The sequence below is a fragment of the Panthera onca genome, chromosome F1 (assembly GCF_046562875.1).
Source record: "Panthera onca isolate mPanOnc1 chromosome F1, mPanOnc1 haplotype 2, whole genome shotgun sequence".
In the NCBI taxonomy this organism is placed as follows: domain Eukaryota; kingdom Metazoa; phylum Chordata; class Mammalia; order Carnivora; family Felidae; genus Panthera; species Panthera onca.
In genome coordinates this window covers 3,903,683-3,927,124 of record NC_138355.1, presented here as the reverse complement: position 1 = coordinate 3,927,124, position 23,442 = coordinate 3,903,683, and the positions used below count along the sequence as shown (strand labels likewise).

The 23,442-nt window shown below is 47.8% G+C and overlaps 1 protein-coding gene across 7 annotated transcripts in view; it reads left to right on the top strand.

Annotated features, from left to right (window-relative positions):
* Positions 1–22,962, top strand: part of NVL (nuclear VCP like) — an 89,043-nt gene extending 66,081 nt beyond the window's left edge. For 4 of the 7 annotated variants that reach the window (XM_081791828.1, XM_081791826.1, XM_081791827.1 and 1 more), the window contains 4 exons: positions 9,851–9,927; positions 11,360–11,448; positions 14,025–14,095; positions 22,715–22,962. In XM_081791828.1, the coding sequence (XP_081647954.1) occupies positions 9,851–9,927; positions 11,360–11,448; positions 14,025–14,095; positions 22,715–22,759 (282 nt within the window). In that variant the 3' untranslated portion in view covers positions 22,760–22,962. Of the gene's footprint in view, positions 1–9,850; positions 9,928–11,359; positions 11,449–14,024; positions 14,096–14,612; positions 15,705–22,714 lie in introns of all 7 variants that reach the window. The other 3 variants (XR_014136403.1, XM_081791825.1, XM_078441021.2) reach the window with 3 other exon arrangements.
* Positions 22,963–23,442: the final 480 nt, after the last annotated feature.

The window sequence follows — 23,442 nt, the reverse complement described above, 5'->3', positions numbered from 1 at the left end:
AGTCAGTGGACACTTAGGTTCTTTCCATCGACTCTCGCCGATAGTGCTGCTATAAACATTGGGGTACATGTGCCCCTTTGGATTAGCGTTTTTGCATTCTTTGGGTAAATACCTAGTAGTGCAATTGCTGGGTCGTAGGGTAAGTTCTATTTTTAACTTTTTGAGGAACCTCCACCCTGTTTTCCAGAGTGTCCTCACCAGTTTGCATTCCCATCAGCGGCGCAAGAGGGTCCCCTTTCTCCGCGTCCTTGCCAACATCTGTTGTTTCTTGTCTTTTTGATTTGAGCCATTCCGACAGGTGTGAGGTGATACCTCACTGTGGTTTTGATTTGTATTTCCCTGATATTTGGCGATGTTGAGCATCTTTTCATGTGTCTGTTAGCCTTTTGTTTGTCTTCCTCAGAATAATGTCTATTCAGGTTCTCTGTCCATTTTAATAGGGTTATTTGGGGCGGGGGGGGGGGCGTTGATGTTGAGTTCTTTATAGATTTTGGATACTAACCCTTTATTGGATATGTCGTCTGCGAATATCTTCTCCTGTTCCATAGGCTGCCTTTTAGTTTTGCTGATTATTTCCTCCACTCTGCAGAAGATTTTTATTTTGACGTAGTCCAAACAGTTTAATTTCACTTTGGTTTTCCCTTGCCCGAGGGGACCTATCTGGAAAAATGTTTCTATGGCCAAGGTCAGGGAAAATCACTGCCTACATTTTAACCATTGTTAAGTGTACCATTCTTTGGCATTGGTACATTGACGTTGTCAGACAACACACTTGAATTGAGTAATTTAAAGATCAAATTGGCTTTATTCAACAATTCATGAATGTGGGAACATTTCATTTCGTCCAGCAGGTAGAAGGAACTCCGAAGAGCTGTAGAAAAAGAAAGGCTTTTAAAGGCAGAAAGGAGGTGGGACAAGGAAGTGTGTTAACAAGAAGTGTGTCGTTTCAGACCAGGACACCTTCCTGAGGGGTCGGAAGGGCCTTTTGCGGGGATTGTCTCACTAGTGCTGACCACTCTCCCTGGTGTCAGGAGGTCCCCTGGCTGGTGTGGACCGGGGGTTCCAAGCTGACGGCTGACGGTCCCCTCCCCGTGTCAGGAAGTCCCCTGGCTTGTGCGGACCAGGGGTTCCAAGCCGACGGCTGACGGTCCCCTCTCCGTGTCAGATGGTCCCCTCCCTATGCCAGGAGGTCCCCTCCCCGTGTCAGATGGTCCCCTTCCCGTGCCAGGTGGTCCCTTGGCTGGTGGGGATGGGGGTCCCAGGTCGACGGGCTGAAGGTCACCTTCTGGGAGAGGCCGAGACCGCAGTTGGGTTGGGTGTTAACGTCTCGGTTTGCCGACTGGGACTCGGCCCGAGTGAGTCCGTTTGGGGCCTTGTCTCCTTCCGAACAACTGCCCCCTCTTCTGACCCGCCCCTCGGCCTGCCTCAGGACGCCAGAAATGGGAGGCCTGGGCGCCACTCCCCGCTTGCGCTCTGCAGGCCCGGCAGCGTGTGCTGACGCCCCGCGGTCGCGACTTGAGGCTCACGCCTTTTAAGTGGCTCCTCGTCTTCGCTCCTCTCCTGCGTTCCAGTCGCGGGGGGCCGATTCGCCCGGTGGTCAGCGCTGCGCACAGGCCTCCGCAGCTTCTGAGAGAGTCCAGCCGGCCGGCGAGACCGCGGTGGTCCCGCTCAGGGTGGCCCCGGCGTCGGGAGTGCGCTTCAGAGCCACGGCCCCCGAGACCCGAACCAACCGAAATCGAGCCGGAGAAAGACCGTGTTGAGGGAGTGACCTTTCTACGTGAAGTGGCTCGTTCGGTGATTTCAGGAGGCTGAGTTTCAGCTTCGGCAGAAACGTTAATACTGTGGTGGTGGCCGCAGCACGGACGCCCCCTTGTGCGACCAAGACACGATCAAGGCCTGTCCTGCCATCAGAAACAAGTTGGGCCAGAGTCTAAGGATTTTCATTAGATGACTCTGCTTTAGTGGCAGATTTTCAAGAGTTAAGGAGAGGTTCCTCATCTTGGCTTCATTTACATTTATTCCTAACCAAATTCACGGAAGCTGGGACCTGCCAGAAGGAGCTAATTTTGAATCACGAGGGCCTTCTGGTACAGCCAGGGAGTCCAGCAAAGTTTAAGGGTCTGAGGACCACGCGGATGGTTTTATTCTGGTTACCTGTGCCTTGTGTCTTCTTTGTACAGAGCCTGGACGCGAGGTTCCCTGGGTTTGGGTTTGTTAGAGACAGGGAAATGGACCGTAGGTGCAGAGAGACAGGGGTGATGGAGAGGGGCTGAGTTTGTTCGAGAGAAACCGAGGCAGGAGGCTCGTGGCAAGTACGGCGGTCACGTGGAGGTTGGATTACCCCCTTGGTCTTGGCCTGGGCGATACGGATGATGACATTATCTTTTCAGGCCGATGCCAGGGGGCGGGGTTTGTGTTTAGTGACCGTGAGGAGGCCTCGTCTGGCGTGCTGGGAGGAAGCAGGCCACCTCGATGGTGATCGCTTCTCCCCCCAACTCGGGTCCCGCTGGCGCAGGCGGAACCTCTTGTGCCGTGTGACGTGTACTCAGAGGTGAAGCCCGAAGTTTGCTGCCCTCTGGGCAGTGAGGACCACCGGGCGTGGCCCCTTCAGAGATCCTCATCCACGAAGGGGGCCGAGGAAGTGGAATGTTATTTTGGAGAGTTGTAGCCAGATGTTTGAGGAAACTGGAATTCAGGACCGGTCTCGTGACAGGTGGGTAACAAAGCCTCAGAGGCACCTAACAGGATTAGAAGGGAGGATGACGGAGGTGCAGAGAAGTTTGTCTCCACAGTTACCTTCATTTTTCAGATGTTAGGGGATCAGGTAGGGAGATAGTACGTGTTTCATCTTTGTTTCCGAAGGTGTACTTTACCCGACTGTTGTAGGTCACGTCTGGTTCCTCAAATCTGAAAAAATAAAACGTAAAGAACCAGTGCCTCAAGCAAGAGTGGTAAAATCTGTAACCTCAGTTCGTTCAGTCCCACGTTACTAATTCTTGTTCTGTTCGAATCAGGTTTTGCCATGAGTTCTGGAAATTCTTACCCAGTTCGTTTTTATGATCTTGAAGTCACCAGAAACCTGTGTTTGCCAGGGCGTTGCTGTGAACCTCCTTGATGACCCACTTTGGCAGGAACATTATTGCAAAAGCATCTGAGTAAAACAGTAACTCTCTATAAATGACAAACACCTTCAAACAAGGCCCATTGTTAAAGATCTGATTAGAGTTCATTGTGATAGAGTTGATGGGAGATTTGATTGGTTCTGTGACGCAGCATTTTTAAATGAAAACTGGTTTTATGATGATAACGTTATTCCAGGACATGTCAGACTCTCTCTGCAATAGTTCTGTAACTGCACAAACACCACCCTGGTTGTACTTCTTACTTGATATGCTGGTTTTACATATCAAGTGAGCCTTGCTTCAACATGTCCCTCTAGAAGGAGAGAAAAAAATCTTTTGAGATGTTTTAGGGGCCCTCTGGTCAATTTCAAGATTAATTCTAAGATAAAAAAACAAAACAAAACATTTAGGATTTGAAATTGGGAAGTAATCCAAGGAAACTTGTCCTTGCTGCAGATGAGATCAAGTTCAGATTCAGTTGTGCATAAGCACACTTGGCATTAAAGCTTTTTTTTTTTTAACCCTTAAAAGTCAATCTTACCTTGACCATGCATAAAATTGTTTCTCAACTTTTAAAAACCTTAATTTATAATGAAAATTAAGAAGTGAACAATCGTGAACTGTCCCTTCACTAGCCTTCTGTGCCTTTGCAAATTTATAAATACTTCTTTTTTTTAATTTTTTTTTTTTTATGCCCAGCGTGGAGCCCAGCGTAGGGCTTGAACTCACAATCGTGAGATCATGACCTGAGCTGAGATCAAGAGTCAGATGCTTCACCGACTAAGCCACCAGGCGCCCCTGTAAATACTTATAATTGCTAGAACTGTATGCTTTCCTCACAGTAAATGCTTTGGCAACACAAAACATGTTTCCTCCCAGACCCAAGGATCTCGTGTTCCTCTGCAAAGCCAAATGTAGAAGAACCTGGTTTTAGTAGTGTTTGGGTATTTCATTTGGGGATGACCTAGGTATGCAGTGAATTTCATTTAACTCATCATTTAGCAAACCTTAGCTTTAAGGTTTTGAGTAACCAAAAGATTTTGGAAACTATTTGCTGAAAATTCCACCTAGAAATTGTTCCCATTTACATCTGTGTAAATCATTTGTTCTTAACAGGTATGTTTAGATTACTTTTTTTTTTTTTTTTTTGGAAGACAGAGAATGAGCAGGGGAGGGGCAGAGTGAGAGAGAGAATCCCAAGCGGGCTCTGCAGTGTCAGCCCAGAACCGCACTCAAGTCTTGAACTCTCAAACCGTGAGATGATGGCCTGAAATCGAGTCGGGTACTCAGTGAACTGAGCCACCCCAGTGCCTCTGGATTACTTATGAAAACTTCATTGACCTGGGACACATAGTTTTCTGACCAGCCAGTTTTGTAACTGGTAACAGGAATGTATCTGATTAGCAAACCAGGTAGAATAACAGTTGCCTTATATTCAATGTTAGTTCAAAGACATGTCTATTCTAATTACACCAACAAACCGAAAGTAGCGTTTAGTCACCAAAGATTATCCTAGATCATGTGAACTTGGGGGAAAGAAAGCTCCAAACACCTGGGTTGGGTTTTGTATTTTTAAGAGTCTTAGGAATCCTTCCACAAAGCCTATGGAAGGCTTTTCTTTCCGTCTGGGTACATAGTTTAGGGGACAAGGCCGGGAAAAAGTTCCTAAGCAGGCTCTGAATATCAGCTTCTACTTTAGCCAAGTACTAAAAAAATCTTTTTAAATATGCTGTCTGTTTTAGCTGGGACAAACAGCAAATGTTTCTGGCAATATCGAACCCGTCCTTGGACTTAAAGAGTCGTCACCAAATAGGGTGCAGAAAAATTTTTCTCTTTCTTTTTCTGCTGGATACACAGAGGTCTGGGAGGGCCGATTTGGGGGGAGCACGTTCACCCCCGGGTGGCTCTTGTTTGTTTCCAGGATCCCACGTGTAGTTTCCACGCAGGTGTGAGGACAGGGAGAGGCCCTGCACCTGCCAGACTTTGACAAGGTTTCCCACTAAGTATCATCTCCGTTTGCCCCGGCTGTTCTGGGGGTGAGGCCGCGCCAGCCAGCGGGTCCCCCACAGCCTCAACCAGCTCGGGGATGGCCCGTGGGGCCCTCCTTACTGGGGAGATGGGGTGTCTCTGCTGGAGCCACTTAGGCCGATTTTGTTCACTCTTGTTCCAGAGTTCGTCCTTCAGAATCGGATCCGTGGCCTGTCATCCTGTTTCCTGCCTTCTATCAACCCATTAGTCTTTGGAGTGAACGCAAGTGTAGAAACCTTCAAGGATCCTCCTTGGGTTTAGGAAATTATTTAGCTGGGACCTTGAATTTGGCAGTTGGCCAAGGATTGAAAGCTGCCCCAAGAGGATTGCCGTGGCTGTGGCCTTGGGTAGTCTTATTTGGAAAGGCACCTATTTGATAGTCTCCTCAGAGTGAAAGGGGTTGAGGCTGAGGAGAACTAGAAGGAGGCGGGGAGCCAGTGATGTCTCACAGCCTCTCATTTCTCATTTCGCTTTAGCATTTGCCATAGATCTTTCTTTGTAGCAGTTTTGGAGTTTTGGAGCATTTTGGAGGCGTCTTCATGCCAATTTAGATAAGTATCCCATTCTCTTTGGTTTCGGAACCCTTTTTTTTTTTAGTATTATTTTTTTAACGTTTATTTATTTTTGAGAGAGAGAAACACAGAGTGTGAACAGGGGAGGGGCAGAGAGAGAGGGAGACACAGAATCCGAAGCAGGCTGCAGGCTCCGAGCTGTCAGCACAGAGCCCGACATGGGGCTGGAACTCACGAACCGTAAGATCATGACCTGAGCCGAAGCCGGACGCTTAACCGACTGAGCCACCCAGGCGCCCCTGGAACCCTTGTTTTTAAGTGTATTTTTAAAATTATCAGGGACGGGGCACCTGGGTGGCTCACTCGGTTAAGTGGCCGACTTCGGCTCACGTCATGATCTCACGGTTCCTGAGTTCCAGCCCCTTGTCGGCCTCTGTGCTGACAGCTCAGGGACTGGAGCCTGCTTCGGATTCTGTCTCTCCCTCTCTCTCTGCCCCTCCCCTGTTCACACTCTGTTTCTCTTTCTTTCTCAAAAATAAATAAACATTAAAAAAAAAATTTTTTTTTTTTTAAATGATCTATCAGGGGCGCTTGGCTGGCTCAGTCAGTGGAGCAGGCAACTCTTGATCTTGAGGTCATGAGTTCAAGCCCCACATTGGGCATAGAGCCTACCTTTAAAAAAAAAAGTAATCATATCTACTTGTAAGACTCCTCATGGTGGCCACTGTAATTTCCCAAAGGGCTGGCAGCAGTTGGTGGGATCCAAGCTGCAAGTGGAGTTTAACCCACATTTCTGTCTGGCCGTAGTTTTGAGCCTCCAACCTGACAATTCCAGACTCAGTTCTCAGGACATAAAAAGGCCTAGTAAGATTTTGCCATTTTTGCAGATATGTGCAGCTTCTGGGACTGTAGTTCTTAGACGTAAACTAAAAGCAAGTGTGCTGGGTGGAGGTGGCCTACACCTGAGAGTTGGACGCTTAACCAACTGAGCCACCCAGGCGCCCCATCTCCAGTTTCTTCCATCAGCGTTTTACAGTTTTCAGAGTACTCGTCTCTCATCTCTTCGGTGAGGTTTATTCCTAGGTATTTTATTGTTTTGGGTGCAATTATAAATAGTGGTGTTTTCCTAATTTCTGTTTCTGCTACCTCATTATTGGTGTATAGAAATGCAACAGATTTCCATACATTAATTTTGTATCCTGTGACTTTTACTGAATCCAGGTATCAGTTTTAGCAATTCTTTGGTGGAGTCTTTCAGATTTTCTATAGAGTATAATGTGGTCTACAAATAGTGGAAGTTTGATTTCTTCCTTGCTGATTTGGATGCCTTTGATTTGTTTCTTGTCTGATTCTGAAGCTGAGACTTCCAGTACTCTGGTAAATAACAATGGTGAGAGTGAACACCCCTTGTCTTGTTCCTGACCATAAGGGGAAAAAAGTCTGTCAGTTTTTCCCCATTGAGGATGATGTTGGCTGTGAGTGTTTTATATACAGCATTTATGATATTGAGGTATGTTCCCTCTGTCCCTAGTTGTTGAGGGTTCTTATCATGAACGGATGTTGTACTTCGTTAAATGCTTTTTCGGTATCTATTGAAAGGATCATATGGTTTTATCCTTTTTATCCATTGCTGATGTAATGTATCATATTGATCTACAAAACCTTTTTAAAGTTTGTGTGTTTATTTTGAGAGAGAGAGAGAGAGCAGGGGAGGGGAAGAGAGAGGGGGAGACACAGAATCCCAAGCAGGCTCCAGGCTCTGAGCTGTCAGCGCAGAGCCTGTCACGGGGCTCAGACTCAGGAACCACGAGATCATGACCTGAAGCGAAATGGAGAGTCGGATGCTTCATCCACTGAGCCACCCAGGCACCCCGGTTTGCAAGTGTTTTATTGAGAATTTTTGCGTCTATATTCATCAGGATATTGGCCTGTAGTTCTCTTTTGAGAACTTTATCTTTATCTGGCTTTTGAGAACTTCTGAGAACTTTATCTTTATCTGGCTTTGGTATCAGGATAATGCTGGCCTCATAGAATGAATTTGGAAGTTTTCCATCCTTTTCTGGTTTTTAGAATACATAGATACTAGTTTTTTTATTACCAAAATAAATAACAAAGATTTAGGAACTTCCAAAGCTTCATTCAGTTGCAGACTTGACCTGCAGAACTCAGATTTCTTAATTCCTGGTCCAAAGTTATTTCTTCTTCTTAGACCTTTTTAATGAAGTACAATACACGTACAGAAAAGTGGACGTATCGTTATATGCCCGCCGTAAGAGTCTTTGCAAACAAAACCTCCAGATCAAGAAAGAGAACATTTAGGGACACCTGGCCGGTTCAGTCAGTGGAACATGTGGCACTTGATCTCAAGGTTGTGGGTTCACCTCCCACGGGTGTAGGGACTTCTTAAAAGTGAAGTCTTGGGGCACCTGGGTGGCTCCATCTGTTCATAATCTGCCTTGATTTTAGCTCAGGTCATGGTCTCAAGGTTCATGCGATCGATCGCCACATTGGGCTCTGTGCTGACAGTGCAAAGCCTACTTGGGATTCTCTCTCCCCCTCTCTCTCTGCTCCTGCCCTGCTTGTGCGCTTTCTCTCCCTCCCCCTGCCTCTCAAAATAAATAAACATTAAAAAAAATTTTTTTTTAGAAAAAAATAATCTTATTTTCGGAGGTATAAGCAAGACATTACCCAGGTCAAGTTAGCCTTGCAAATTAACATTTGTATGATGAGACTGGTTTTGTCTGCTCAGAGAATTTTTTAAAAATTAAATACAATCTTTTTTTAAAAGTACATGAACATTAGCAGTTACATCCATAGAGTGGTGTTGCCGGGGCTGGAGAGCGGGTACGGGAGGGTCAGTGGTTAGTGCGTCCGACGTTTCATTTGGGGACGATGAAGAAAGCTGTAGGCACGGATGGCTGCACAGCACCACGGACGTACTCCCTACACTAAAAATGGTTAAAATGATCAATCTTATTAAGTACATTTTACCACAGTGAGAGAAGAGGTGACCACCAGAGCCACAGAAGCTGTGCTCCCCCTGCTGCCACCACCTGTGCCCACGGTTAACCGACTAAATGGAAAACCTGTGCAATAGAAGAGATCATGCCGTCTGGCCGTCTAGTTTACACACAACTGGAGGGAAAACAGAAAAAAGCACCAAGATTGTTTGCCTGAGGTCCCCTGGAGTTTATTCCCCGTGAGGACTTCCCGGATCAGAGTGCATCGAGCGGGAAACACAACTGTTTCTTGAACCTATGTTAGATGAGCATCTGTGTTTTATCAAATAATAGCAGCTCGCAGTTGTATAGTTTGTGAAATCCTTACGCAGGCCGAGCTGGGAAGAAGTGATAAGACACCGGACGTCTGCGTGCAGAGCCCGGCCGTCTGGCGGCAACCTCTGCTCTGGGCGCCTGCCGCGTCGATACCGAATACTCACCTTGAGGCTGAGTAGCGTGTTTACTCACTTATTTCCTGTGTGTTCTAACATAGCGTTTGCTACAACGGGAAGACCGCCTGCAGCGTATGTAAGTTGTGAATCAGAATAGTAAAGCAGATATCTACCCTCTGACCGGGTCATACATCTTAACTCACTAGAAACTGTTTCGTTTGCCTCTGCGGTTTCAGTCACTGAAATGTCACTAAATCCACAGTGTGCGCACGCAAGGTGCCGTGGGGCGTATTCTGACGCTCGTCCTCTCCGGCTTCCCTCGGTGTGTGAGCCGGAGGGGCCTTGGCACCAAAGTCTGGATCGAGGTTCAGATAAGGCCTCCGAAAGCACACGCGGAGCCCAAAGGGCTGTGTCGTCGTCCCTGGTCAAGTTCTGAGCCGCTCCGCCTTCCCGGCCGGTCCCGCGTCACAGCGGAGCACTGCCCAAGTGTCCGCCACGTGTAACCTGCCAAGGGGAGGTGTTCCTCCCCTCTGGACAGCTTCGGGGGGCGGGTTTTGTCCCTGCTGTGGCTGCACGCTTTCTTTGGACGTCACAGGCATCAGTCGTTTGCTTTCGCTTCGTCAGTGTTGGCATCTGCTTCTTAACCTTCTTCTCGAAACTGAAATTTTTAAAATTCTTCCCATACTGGTCAGTGATACTCATTTAGTCAAGCGGCCGTTACTATTTACTAAGAGCCTAGAATGTGGAAAAGTACTGCTCTTGAAAGCCTCACTGGAAGCTGGTGTTTTCTCTCTTAGAACGGCACCAAACCCCCACTGGCCGCAGATGTCAGTTTGGAAGCCCTTGCTGGGGACCTTCGCTGTGACTGCTATTCGTGAGTACCCGGGTCTCGGGCCCATTATGTCTCTCAGGCTCCATTTCCTCAGGGGCGCAATGAGGCAGAGTGGTCTTGCGGGGAGCACTGAGTCAGGGGTGAAACCCCTCTGTCGGCCTCTTCCTTCTTAGTGAAGGGACCACCCATTTTGAGGCCCCGAGGAACCCCGAGGTGCAGGGGTTGTCCGGACGACAGGACGTGATCAGAGCACTGTGGTGACAGCGTGTGAACGCCCCTCCCACCCTGTAAGGAGAGTGTCTCCACCTCACCCCGGCCCTCTTGGGAAGTTACTGTTAACGGGGCAAAGGCTTAAGTGAGTAGTTTACAGCTTCAAGCGCTAAAATCTGAAAAGATGTCCCGTTCACAACAAAGGCCGTGTCACGGCAGAGCTAAGCCCGGGCCACATCCTTGGGTTACACGGCGTAGGGTGTGCATTATAAAGGGTCAGGGTTAACGTTGAACGGTGTGTGCTTGGGGTTTATGCTCCTGTAATCACTTTGAGAGACCGATAATTGTAGGCTTCAGCTACTCGTTTGTGATAAAGACGCCTCCACACCTGTGTAAGGGGTTTCAGTGTTAAGGAGAGCAGTGAACACCCAAGCGTGTGTGTAATTATTAAATAGCATTGTAAACCAGCACCTAACCGCAGAAACATTGGATTCACTTCACAATGTAAGCTCTGTGGGCATTTAAATTTTATATATTATCGGGGTTATCAACTTCAGACATTAAATAGGTTTAATGGCTAGAAATGAGGTGTTTCCCCCAGATTCAAACTCTTTCCCGAAGGGCTGCAGGAATTCTGTTTAAGATGTAATGTGGTGAAGCACCAGTCAGCACCAGCATTTTCCGCTGAACTCAGGAACCATGTTGACACGGCATATTATTGCCCAGAGTAATTATGTGAAGCCTTGCTGGTTTTCCTGTTTTAGCTCATTTATGGTAGGTCCACTCAGCTCAGGTTTGAATCAAGGGTATTAAAGACTTTCTAGCCTTTGTGTTTCCCTGTTTTGAACTAGGTGCCATAAATGACTTCTTATCTGAGCTTACTCGAGATGTCAGGTAGCGTGTGGGCGGTCAGCTTGTCGGCAGCCTAGGCCTTGTGAATGGAGATTTTACGACAAATGTGTCAGTTTCTTTCTCTTGACTTGGCGATTCACTTTTTGCATTAACAGTATCTATTGCTATTAGCATTGGAGTAGTTACGATTCATTGCTTTATTTGCATCGTAATTACCCTTCTTCTAAAAATTAGAAATATTTTAAGTAAAAGTGAGAAGCTCTTTCCTACTGACCGTCATCTGTTTACCCCACCTTTATCGGTTGGTTTCTTTCCTAATTGTGTAATATGTGACTGAAAATTGCTGTCAGACTTCTTTCTGTTCTTTGCAGTGTCTAAGAATAAATCAGTGAGGATGGTTATGTTTTTGCAGGGGTGCGGACCTCTCTGCTTTGGTACGAGAAGCTTCTGTCTGTGCTCTGAGACAGGAAATGGCGGAACCAAAGAGTGGGAGCAAGAAAGGTACCGTTCTTCCCAGAATTTCTCGGTTCCACTTACTTAGCACTCCGTATCGCTAAGGCCACTACTGACCCGGAAAGTGACCCTGTCATAGCAGCTCTTATCTGTGATGTTAGCACTGATGTTCTGCTGGGGCCTGTCCAGGAGCCCGCACCTCGCCTGGTTTCTGCCACATTTGCCTGGTCGCCTGCAATTCGTGGCCGCGCTCTCCCGAGTCCCACGGACCCTCACACGCACCTCCCTGTCCTCTCAGCCTGCACTTCATCTGCAGGTCAAGTCCATGTTGATCTTCTGTTCCGTGCATTTCCAAAACTTGTCTTTTTTTATTCCTACTGATTTTCTCTTTCTTCTCCTCCCTTCTTTCCTCTGGCTACCGAGAGTCTCCGAACTAACTTTTGTTCCTCGTCACCCAGCATCTGTGTGGGTTACGTTCATCAGCACCCACCACCCACGCCATAATTGTTGTTGTTTAATTGTCGGATTCAGGCACCTGAACTTCTTTTATCATAAGCTGTTTCAGATTCCTCTCGGAAGTAGGTGATGTAACTTGCAAAATTAGGGTATCTTGAGAGGAACGACATGTGAGCGTGCTGCCCGAGAGCCGAGTCTGACCGCGTTTAAGGATTTCTCGCTGGAAACTTACAGGCCTCCCTTCACATATTGGCCGCTACTACTAATAATGCTGTTTGGACGTGACTTGGTGATTGTTCAGCACATTCTGATGCCCCTGCCCTGCTGCACTTAGCCTTTCTAGTTCCCTGTCCTCCAGGGACTCTGAACGGGTCTCTTGCCAACCGATGCCTTCGACTACACATTTTGTTTTCGGCTCAGGTCACAATCTCGTGGTCGTGGGATTGAGCCCTGCATTGGGCTCTGCACTGGACATGGAACCTGCTTGGGATTTTCTGTCTGCCTCTGCCCCTCTCCCCCGCTTACTCATCTCTCTCTAAAATAAAATTTTTTTAATTATTTTTTTTTTAAGTTTGTTTATTTTGAGAGAGAGAGAGAGACGGTGTGAGCAGGGGAGAGGCAGAAGGGGAGAGAGAAAGAATCCCAAGCAGACTCCACATTGCCAGCGCAGAACCAAACATGGGGCTCAAACTCATGAAACCATGAGACCATGACGTGAGCCAAAACCAAGAGTTGGACATTCAATTGCCTGAGCCACCCAGGCGCCCCCTAAAATAAAATTGTAAAAAAATTTTTAAAAAGAATTGGAGCTCCTTGTAATCCATTGTTGTGTTATTATCTTTGTACATTATATATATACATGTTATAATTCCATAACATCTAATTACATGTATGGACTCTTTTTGTTTGTTTTGAGATAGAGAGCTGGAGTTGGGGACGGGGAGAGAGAGAGAGAATCCCAAATAGACTCTGCACTATGAGTGCAGAACCCAGCACAGGGCTTGAATTCACAAACTATGAGATCATGACCTAAGCCAGAGTCAGATGCTTAACTGACTGAGACACCCAGGTGCTCCATGGACTTGTAACTACTACGGAATAATACTGTCTGTTCCTAGTTAAATTATTGGAATTTATCTTAAAAAAGAACAGTTCCGGGGGTGCCTGGGTGGCTCAGTTGGTTAAGCATCCGACTTCGGCTCAGGTCATGATCTCACGGTTCATGAGTTCAAGCCCCACATCGGGCTCTGTGCTGACAGCTCAGAGCCTGGAGCCTGTTTCAGATTCTGTGTCTCCCTCACTCTCTGCCCCTCCCCCACTCGCACGCTGTCTCTCTCAAAAAATGAATAAACACCAAGAAAAAAAATTTTTTTAAAGAACAGTTCTAGTTGTTCTTCATTAAATATCACCATTAAAGGGTAAACAATGTTAAAGGAGGGCCCCCCAGAGGGTATGTGATGTCTCTTTGGGGTATCCTGCAGTAAAATCCGATGAGCACAAGGTAGGAGAAATGGTGAGACGTTGGCCAAAGGGTACAGACTTCCCGCTGGAAGATGAGCAGGCTCTGGGGAGCAGATGTATTGCGTGATGACTACAATTAGCAATATGGATTATGTATTTGAAAGATGTTAAGACAGTAGATCTTCGAAGTTATTACCACACATACGAAAAGTGATTATGTGAGGGGAGGGAGGTGTTAAGTAACCTTGTGGTGGCGGTCACTTTACCACATGCAGGCGCGTGTATCGGACCATCACACGGCACACCTTAGACTTACGTACGTTAGATGTTAATAATAGCTCGGTCAACAGTGGGGGGCGGGTAATGAAAACGTGGACTTGTTTTGTTTTTTTCAAAGTGTAAGAATCTCTAAAGATGAACAAAGTACTTTTTTATATAATTTGTCCCAAAATAAACTGTTTTGATTGCCTCGATAGACACCGATATAAAACTTAAGCACTTGTGTGTAAGATTAAATATGGTCAGGTGTGTGTAAATTAAATGAAAATGAGAAAATGTCCAGAAAATGTGATAAGCAGACTGTTTGAGGCTTGAATCATTCTGAAAAAAAGCAGAAGCAATGTGATCACTCATTTCCCCACATTCCCTTGACCGATGGGAAGTGAGCACACTGTACCCACCCGTGTGTCTGTGCGTCTGCCCCACAGGTGAGCTCAAGGTCCATCAGAAGCACTTTGAAGAAGCTTTCAAGAAAGTGAAACCATCTATATCAAAAAAGGTAAGAAATGCTCTCAAAATGTGCACAGAAAAGAGACTGGAATCAAGACCGGTAGCTCATGACAACAAGGAGAATAATTGCCTTTGTGAGAACATTCTTGAGAGATTGTAGTTTTTTGTATTTCTTGGAAGACTGAAGCCAGAAGGGAATGACCCCTCGTGTCTGTCTCCACCCTCTTGGGATTTCTGATCCGTCTGGTTCACCAGTTATCTGAGCTTCTCCACCCTTGCAGGCAGCCTTTTATCTGCCTGGAGCCAGACTCGCCCTGGTGTCCAGGCCAGTGCAAATGTCCTTGCGGAAGGTTGGCGAAGGGCTAAAGGAAATGGCTGACATTTCTTTACATAAAACACCAGATGTTGTGTGTTTGCCTCTTACTGTGCCAAGGTGACCCGTCTGTAGTAACTCGGGTGGCTGCGGTGACACAGGGCCACTGGGGGACGTGTCCAACCCTAGGAAGCCTCTATCTCGGGTTCCGTCATCATTGGTCTGATTCACTTTCATGTCTTTTATGTCCTAGGAGTGCTGTATGCCTTAGCCATGAGACCTGCTTATTGCTGGACTCAAACTTCCTTTAAATCATTAGCCATTTATTACCTTAGGCCTGGTGTTTCCCACTGTAACTACTGATCGAAAATGGGGAGTCAAAGTCCTAGCGGTGACAGGTGATGGGCTGCCCTGTCGCAGAGCCTCCGGGCTTGTTCTGAACATTCTCGGTGAGGTGGCCACCTTCCCACGTGTAGTTATTCTGTAAAGATTTCATTGTTAAGTGATGGCTGCACCCATCGTGGAGCTCAGACTCACAACCCCGAGACCGAGAGTCACACGTCCTAACGACTGAGCCCGCCGGGAGCCCCAGCCTTACCACTGTTAACTTCAACACCCGGTTCATTGGTGTGGGCCGGTGGGATCTTTTAGGCATGTGACCGACTGCTTTTCTGGCTGCAGTCGAGCGAGAGTCCGCTGCACCGGGACGGAGTCCTCCCCGTCTGTGGAGAAACAACCGTCTGCCTTCCCCTCCCGGGCATATTGTCGACCACAGGGATGTGTGCTCGTTCCCCTGAGCATCTTCTTGTAAAACACGGTCTTCTCGATTAAAACTGGGGACAGTTTGACAGTTCATAGTCCTGGGGCTCTTCCTGCTAATCAACAAGAGACTGGTGATGTAAGCCCCCGAAGATTCCGTCAGCAAAAGATTGTTTCGGCTGAAATGATTTCTCACCTGCGGCGGGAGTCTGGGGCCTTTCCAGCAGTTAGATGTGGACGCGGCCCCGCGTTTGCCGTTCCTTCTAGCCTCCCTGTTTTCAGTTGAAACGTAGTTGACGCGCAGTGGAGCAGAGCACAGTCCTGCCACATGCGACAGCTGTGGCCAGCGCCAGGACCCTCCGTTCCCGCAGGAGGTCCTGGGGCGTCCGTGGAGGCCGGTGTTCCGGGCGACCCCAGGCCTGACCCGTCTTCCCGCTCTGACTTCTTCCGTCTGACGACTTGGCACACGTGGAGCTGTGTGGCGCACTCGGCGCGTCCGGCTTCTTTGCTCGGCGTGATGTCTCTGAGGTGCACGGTGTTGTGCGTCTGGAGTTTGGTCCTTCCTGCTGCAGAGCGGTTTCCCAGGGTAAGAACGTACCACAGCGTCTCGTCCTTGCTCCTGCTGGGGGACGCTCGGCCGTTTCCGGGGCCTGGCTTTTGTGAATAAAGGTCCCTTGAACGTGTGTGAGATAGAGCAAGGGAGAGAGGGGGGACGTGTCTTCACTTCTCGTGGTCAGCACCCAGACGGGCCTGGCTGGGTCTCGCACGCGGGCTGCTCCGCCCGGGCTTGGTGAGGGCTTCTGCTTCTCCACGGGCTCACGAACACCAGAGTGTCACTGTCCTTTAATGTCAGCCGTCCGAGGGATGTGAACCAGTGTCCCATGTAGTTTAAGGGGGCGTTTCCCGAACAACCGGGAAGGTGAGCATATTTTCACATGCTTGCCGGTCAGTTGGATTTCTTGTTTCCTGGCCTTGTGCTTTGCCCCTAAAAACTCAAGTTGTTTCTCTCCTTATTATAAATGTTTGTACAAATTCTTAGCGTAGTCTGGATTGAAGGCTTTTATCAGATGTGCACACAGAGGATAACTTTCTAAAGAGCAGGAGCTTTTATTATTTTTTATTTTATTTTATTTATTTTTTTTTTTTTACATTTATTTATTTTTGAGACAGAGAGAGACAGAGCATGAACAGGGGAGGGGCAGAGAGAGAGGGAGACACAGAATCGGAAGCAGGCTCCAGGCTCCGAGCCGTCAACCCAGAGCCCGACGCGGGGCTGGAACTCACGGACCGTGAGATCGTGACCTCCTGAGCTGAAGTCAGACGCTCAACCGACTGAGCCACCCAGGCGCCCCTATTATTTTTTTATATAAAATTTTGTTTAACATTTATTTATTTTTGGAAGACAGAGCAGGAGCAGGGAAGGGGCAGAGAGAAGGAGACACAGAATCCGAAGCAGGCTCCGGGCTCTGAGCTGTCAGCACAGAGCCCGACGCGGGGCTTGAAGCACGGAATGAGAGATCGTGACCTGAGCCGAAATCGTGCAGGAGCCTTTTGACGTATTACGTGTTCTGTCATAAGAAGTCTGGGCTATTTCAAGTTGGCAAAGATTCTCTCCTTTGTTTTTTTCTAGACGCATAATAGTTTTAGCCTTTACGTTTAGGCCTGTGATCCATTTCAAATTACTGTTTTAGTTTGATGCGACTTAGGGGTCACGGTTATGTTTTTCCATGCAGCTGCCTACTGACTCTGACCCGACTGTGGAAAAAACTTTCCTACTGAATTACCGCACCATCTGTTTGAAAACCGATTGACCGTAAATGCAAGAATCTCTTTCTGTGCTGTTCCATTGGTCTTTACATCTGACTTTATGCTGCTGTATCTTTCTTACCACAGTCTTGACTATTATAGATATATAAGTCTCAAAATCGGGTAGTATAAGTTCTCCAAATCTGTCCCTTTTCCCCCCCAAAATTGTTTTGTTTATTTTAGGCCCTTTGCGTTTCCATATAAAGTTTATAATCAGCTGATCGCTTCCTGAAAAAGAAGCTTGTTGGGATTTTGAATGAGACTGAATCTGTATATCAGCTGTGAGAGCAGAAGTTAAAAATTCATAAACTTAGTACATCTGTCCATTTGTTTAGATTCATTTAATTTCTCAGAGTTTATTCACTTTTTAATTCATTTCACTTATTAGATCCACCTGATTTATTCAGTAATGTTGTGAGTTTTGGTGTAAATATCTTACACATCTTTCATCAACTGCATTCCCAAATAATTTATACTTTTTTATGTTGTTTGTCAATGGTTTTCATTTTGTTTTCTAATCGTTTTTATATATTGACCTTGGCTGGTTCATTTGTCATTCTCTTACTTGTTTTGCCTCCAAAAAGATCAATTTTCTAGATTAAATTTCTGCTGTAATTTTGAAGTTTCCATGTTTGTTGCTCAAGCGATTTTATCACTAATAGCCACAAATGTGTGATCCAAAGCTCGATAGTTGCTTGACCTGATTCCTAAATTTGCCCATGTTTTTTGTGATAATTAAGGATTAAGTCTGCTTTACCACCTTTGTATAATACTTTTGCTGGTGAATTTGAAACCAGTGTATATTATGTTTATTGGAGGGGTCTCCGTTCCTTCTTTTTTCTTGGTCTTCTCAGTTCTGGGTGGTGGCAAAGAACGTCTTCCTTCTGGTTAAGGACAGTTCCATTGAAATTCGAGGCATAGGCAGAGTCAAACGATCCATTTCAGAAGCCAAACCGAAAGGAAATAAAATCAAACCAAAAGAAAGGTTTGGCATTTGTGGTGATGCTTTTCTGGATGTGAAACTGAGTGGCCCGTTTATAAGCCACCTCTTTCTGCTTTTAATATTAGGGCTCTTTTGGTTGTAAATGATGGAAACCCAATCCAGCTAAGATAAGTGGGGGAAACAGAACTCGTCCACATAGCAAGGGTCGTGAGAACACGGTTGGCATTGGGCACGCTGGCTGTGGAACCTCGTCACGGGTTTCCTGGGGGAAGCTGGTTGCCTGCAACCCCAGACACCCCCCAGCAAGAGAATTCCCTGCCGGCCCTGGTGGGAGAGTGTCAGGGGAGTCTGCGGTCGGCCCAGCCCAGTTTAGGACCCCACGCCAGAACCAACCAGTGTGGCCAGTTAGGAAATTAGATACTCTGGCCAGGCTGGGTTGTGAGGGCCACAGAGTTTTTATAAAGGTCATGACTTCAAGACCTAGAATGAAAATCTGTAGATAGGATTCTGGTACTCAAGTTAATTGACTTGTTAGTGGCCAGGTTGGGATTTTGAGTCATCTTTTCATGCTGAAAAAGAATCACTAGATTTTGTTAAATGCAAAAGGAACACATCACGTTTTAGCCTGAAGACGTACTTACAGAAGTGGCAATTGCTTCGAGACGCGTTAACACTGCATAAATGGTCAGGAGACATCCAAGAAGAAAGGTGTGCCCGTACTGTCCCCAAATCTGCAGGGCCGGTCATTCTAGTCCTGAAATATCCAGCACGTTCTTAAGCCAGGTGCACCTGCCTGCCAGCTGGCGCCGTTTCTTACCTTAGAGCGCTTTCCTCCCTGGCACCACATGATTCTTCATTTGGAGTTGGGCAGTGGCAGCACGTCAGGTGGACTCCGTGTCCGCACTTAATTGGCGGACATAGTTCAGAGGCCAAATGTAGCAATGTGTCACCCGACCCAGGAAACCCTCGGTAACTGGTTGAGGGTGAGTGGTGACGGCAGTGAGCAGACCTTCCTTTTCTCCATCCCTGCTCGTCCTCGCTCCCTCCTCCAAAGATCCCTGCCCGGGCTACCAGGTCCTGTTTGGTGCTGAGAGGACCTAATGGGTCGTCACCCTATTAGGACAGACACCCGACAAATAAGACGGCCGTCCGCCAGCCGCGTCTCAGAATTCAGAGTCCTGTGTCTAGGCTGTGTCGCTTCATGGGCCAGCACAGCACAACCACTGTGCCGGTTTCACTGCTCACCAGAGACCTGAGACCCAGTTAGCCATTGATAAATGTTGAGGCCTTGAGGTTATTTCCCCAGATATTTATTACCTCAGATGATAGTCTTTTTACTCTGCTTACTCTGGCGCTGTTCCACTATCAGGAAGGAAACCTCACTCAAACATACGGTCTGATTTTTTTTCTTTCCTCTATGAAAGCCACACCACGAAACTGTTTATTAGCTCATCGAAGTCGTGGCCGTGGCTCTTTGATTCTCCTCTTCACACTCAGGAGTACATGGGTCACTCATTTCCCCGATTATTTCTACCCCACTGACACTTGAGAGAAAAACGTTTCAAGTCAGAGTCCCTTCTCCCCTAGCTGTGTTTTAACAGCTTGCCTGAGATCCAGATTTCAACCTTGATCGCGAAGCTCTGCACGTGCGCAGGCCCTGTGCGGGGCTCGCAGATGCAGAAGTTGCAGGAGACGGGGCCCCTGTGCACAGAACACGGACTAACCTGGCCCCTTAGTTCCATCCATGTCGCAGGTGCTTCGCGTGCAGTGTTTGCTTAAAGGGTCTCGGCCGCATGACAAAGGCGGTGTGACTGATTTTATTAAAAACACTTCTGAACCTATCATTCCAGACCTTGTAGAATTTTTTTATTCTCTTAGGAACATCCGTGGAAGGCTACATGTATGGGCTGGTGAGACTCCGTACCGTTTTATTCTGTTTAATATTTGTGGTGGTCATAAATCTTTAAACTTTAAATATTTGATTTCTGGAAAACTTGGTGAATAAGAAGCTACAGCTTCTCTTTTGGAGGTAGGCATAGTATGAATTTTGAATAAATACTAAATAAAGCAGATGACCAAACTGATTTTTAATTTGTTTGATCTTTTAAAAATGAGGCATACCATCAGGGTGAAGGCAGCCCCCCTCCTTGTTTGGCAGATTGACTGGCCCTCATGAGACAGTTACTTAGGAAACGGGTGACGGCTCCTGGTAGGGAGAGACTGGCGGGGGTGGGGGAGGGGGACAGGGGTGTAAAAGTTCACCTTTTCTCCTCTTTGAACTTTGAACCTTGAGAATGCATCACCTATTCAAAAGAATTCAAAATTGGCAAAATAGTAATTTAAAAGTTCTGGAAGACCAAAATAATAATAGTTATCTCTGGAAATGAGAATTTTTTTTTTTTTTTTTTTTTTTTTTTTTTTTTTCTGATCTATATTTTCTAATATTTCTCCAATAAGTCATGTTTTAGAATTTTAAAAAGTTATTTTACTGCAGAAAAAGGAATTGTTTTAACCTGGTTATAAACAAAGCATGCTTAAAATATCTTTACTGTTTATGATTTAGCAGTGATATTGGTATACAAGGACCCTTTCTTTATCCTATTTCAAAGTTAATTGGGCATTTCACTAATACCTACTCTATGTTTACCTTTGAAACCGTTTGAGAGGTACTTGGAAAAATGAGTGAAATAAGTACATAGACTTTTTTTTTCCAAATCCGTCTCTCAAACCGGGGTAAACACTGAGTACAGTCCAGGAAATGGGTTTCCTTCTTGAGTGGAAAATCTGCCCTGCCCTCTGTTTCAGGGCTCTGAGTCGTTGCCTAGAGAGAACATCCGTTCTGCCTTTATCTGACTCAGGGCTGTCCTCAGAAAAAGATAATGGTTGTAAACTCACTCGTAAAAGGTCAGAAACCTCGTACGTGCTGAAGAGCCTGCCGTGCGTGGCCGCTTCTGTGAGCGTAGCTGCATTTCTGCGCACCTCTCAACAGCCCTGTCCTCGTGCCTGCCCGAAGCCGGGACGTCCATGTCCCTTTGGCAGAAGTTCCCCAAGCAGGCCGGCAAACACGTCAGCGCTAAGGCCATTTGTTACCGTTTGAAACCATTTCAGTGGCCCTACTCTTTGGTCTTTGTTTTCATTTTTGCTCGTTTTGTTTTGGGGACCAAACCAGAACGATTCAAAGAGCATGTGGAAAACCAAGCAAACTGGAACAGTTGGGGAAACTGCAGAAGGGACCAGCTGGGGGCGGGGCCTAAAAAACACAAGCCTCAGTGATTAGAACACTGTGATAATGGCACAGGAACTGGTCATAATATACAGTACATAATAGTGTCCCCCACACCAGTGATGGAGACATGGTGATCGATGTCGGGGCAGCTGGGAAGCCGTCTCCAGAAGTTCAAGTCGGACTCGCATGTCACACTGCAGGTGGGGGACGGGGGTGGGGGGCGGCGGGAGAGTTTAAAAGTAAAGTCTGAAACCATCAAAGTAGGAGGAGACCAGAGATTTGTCTGGAAGTTCAAGTGGGGCGTGCCTTGTTTCCTCTCAGCGCAAAACCCGGCAACATAAATGAAAGACTCAGAATCTGACACACGAGGATAAAAATTTCTGCGCTAAAAATACTCGTCAAAAGACAAGTGACCAAATAAGGAAAATGTTTGCAGTTAATGTCACAAAGGTGAATCAGAACGACCAGAAACTGATGAGGAAGAGACCGACACAGAAAATGTTGGAAAAGAGGCGCTAGGTGAAGAACAGGGACAGACCCTTCACGGAAAAGCCAACCGGCTCGTTAAACGGAAAACTCCTCACCTTACTGATAATGGAAGAAAAGCAACTAAGATACTACTCTTTGCCTGGCAGTAGGCAAAGATCTCCGGACTTGATGATGCCTGTTGGCCGGGATACGAGGAGGTGGGGGGGCACAGCCCTTTCCCGGGACTGAACCGGATTCCCGCCGCGGCTGGCCGGGCGGCTCCGGGAACTTCCCCCGGAAGCGCTCACGACAGCGGAGCGGACCCGACGGTGGCTCCGCTGTGAGGCTCTGACGGATCAACTCGGAAGAGAGGAGTGTCTTCTAAACGTGCCGTCGGGAAGCAGGGGTCCTGTTTCAGTCAAACACGAGGGAGACGCAGCGGCGTCAGTGCTCGTGCCACAGGAGGAAGACCTGACAGCGTCGACGGGAGGGGCTTCGTTCACTCTGCGACTGCGTCGGGTCCTCGAACCTTGCGAGCACCTCGCGCATCCGAAAGAAGAACGACATTGGATTTTAAAACAGGTGTTCGAGGGCTCGAAACACAAGCACGTCCTCCCTCGGCCTAAACAAGCAGCAGTCGAGCCGCTTCCCCAGACCTTAGATGCGTGTGTGGCCCCGGCGAGACCCCACGGGGCATCCCCCTGAAGGCAGCCTCCCCCCCCCCGCCGCTGTCCCCTTCCCGTCCACGCTCAGAACACTTAAAATCCTGCTTTCTTTGCTGCGTGGATAGAGCCGTAAGCAGCTCGTCACCCGACTTTTACGGCAAACCTCAGTCCCCGTGGAAGGGGGGGGCACGTGGGGCGGGCCGCGCACCGAGCAGGCGGCTCCTTCCTCGGCCCGGAGACTGGGCGTCCTCACACGGTGTCCCCGCACCTGTCTGGGCTTCGCCCCTCTTCTTGCAGCGACACCGGTCGTGCTGGCTTAGAGCCCGTCCCGGGGGCTTCGATTGAACGTAATCGCCTCCCTAAAGATCTTTTCTCCAGTCACAGTCACATGAGGTCCTGGGGGGCTGGGATATCCGCATACGCGTTTCGGGGGCACGGTTCGGCCCACCGCACACTCACCAGCTCTGTGTCTTGTCCCCTGTTCTCAGGACCAGGTGATGTACGAAGCCCTGCAGCGGTCCCTCGGCCGGTGACCCCCCTTCCGACGGGCCGCGGATGGCGGCCCGTGTACGCGTGTTCTTCTCAGAGCGACGCGGCCCGTTCCGAGCTGAAGACGCTTCCCATCCACCAGCCGCGCGTGGGAACACCCTCCCCTCTCTTTAAGTAAATCACGTTTAACTGTTGAAATAAAATCACTGATAACTTTTTTTAAATAAAACGTTTATTTTGAACTGTTCTCAACTGTGCTGCGGAGAAGTTGCAATCACAGCAAAAAGAGCTTTTCTCCCCTGAGCCGTCTGAGGTACGTTGCCAACCTGAGGCCGCGTCACCCCCAGATACTTTGTTTCCTGCCGCCAGGACACCCCCACAACCGAGAAAGCAGCCGTGGGACCCGCTGTCCTGTGGCCTCAGGCCCCTTCCAGATCTCCAGCTGCCCCAGCTGTGCCCTCCCGTGGAAGGTGCTGGAAACCAGGTAAGTGTCTCCTTCCTCATCAGACTCTGCTGTGTCCCTGTGGTGTCCAGATTGTCCTCCTTCCACAGCCCCTCTGAGGCTTCCACCGGTCACTGCTCCGTCCTGAAAGCCCCACTTTGTGCTGTGTTTCTGCTACACCTCGTTTACCGCGCTCCCCACGGTGGGGTCCGCGGCTGTAGCCCCTCCCAGAGTCTCTCCTTCATGCTCCAGAAGTGTTTATGCTACTTTTAAGAATGGACTTGA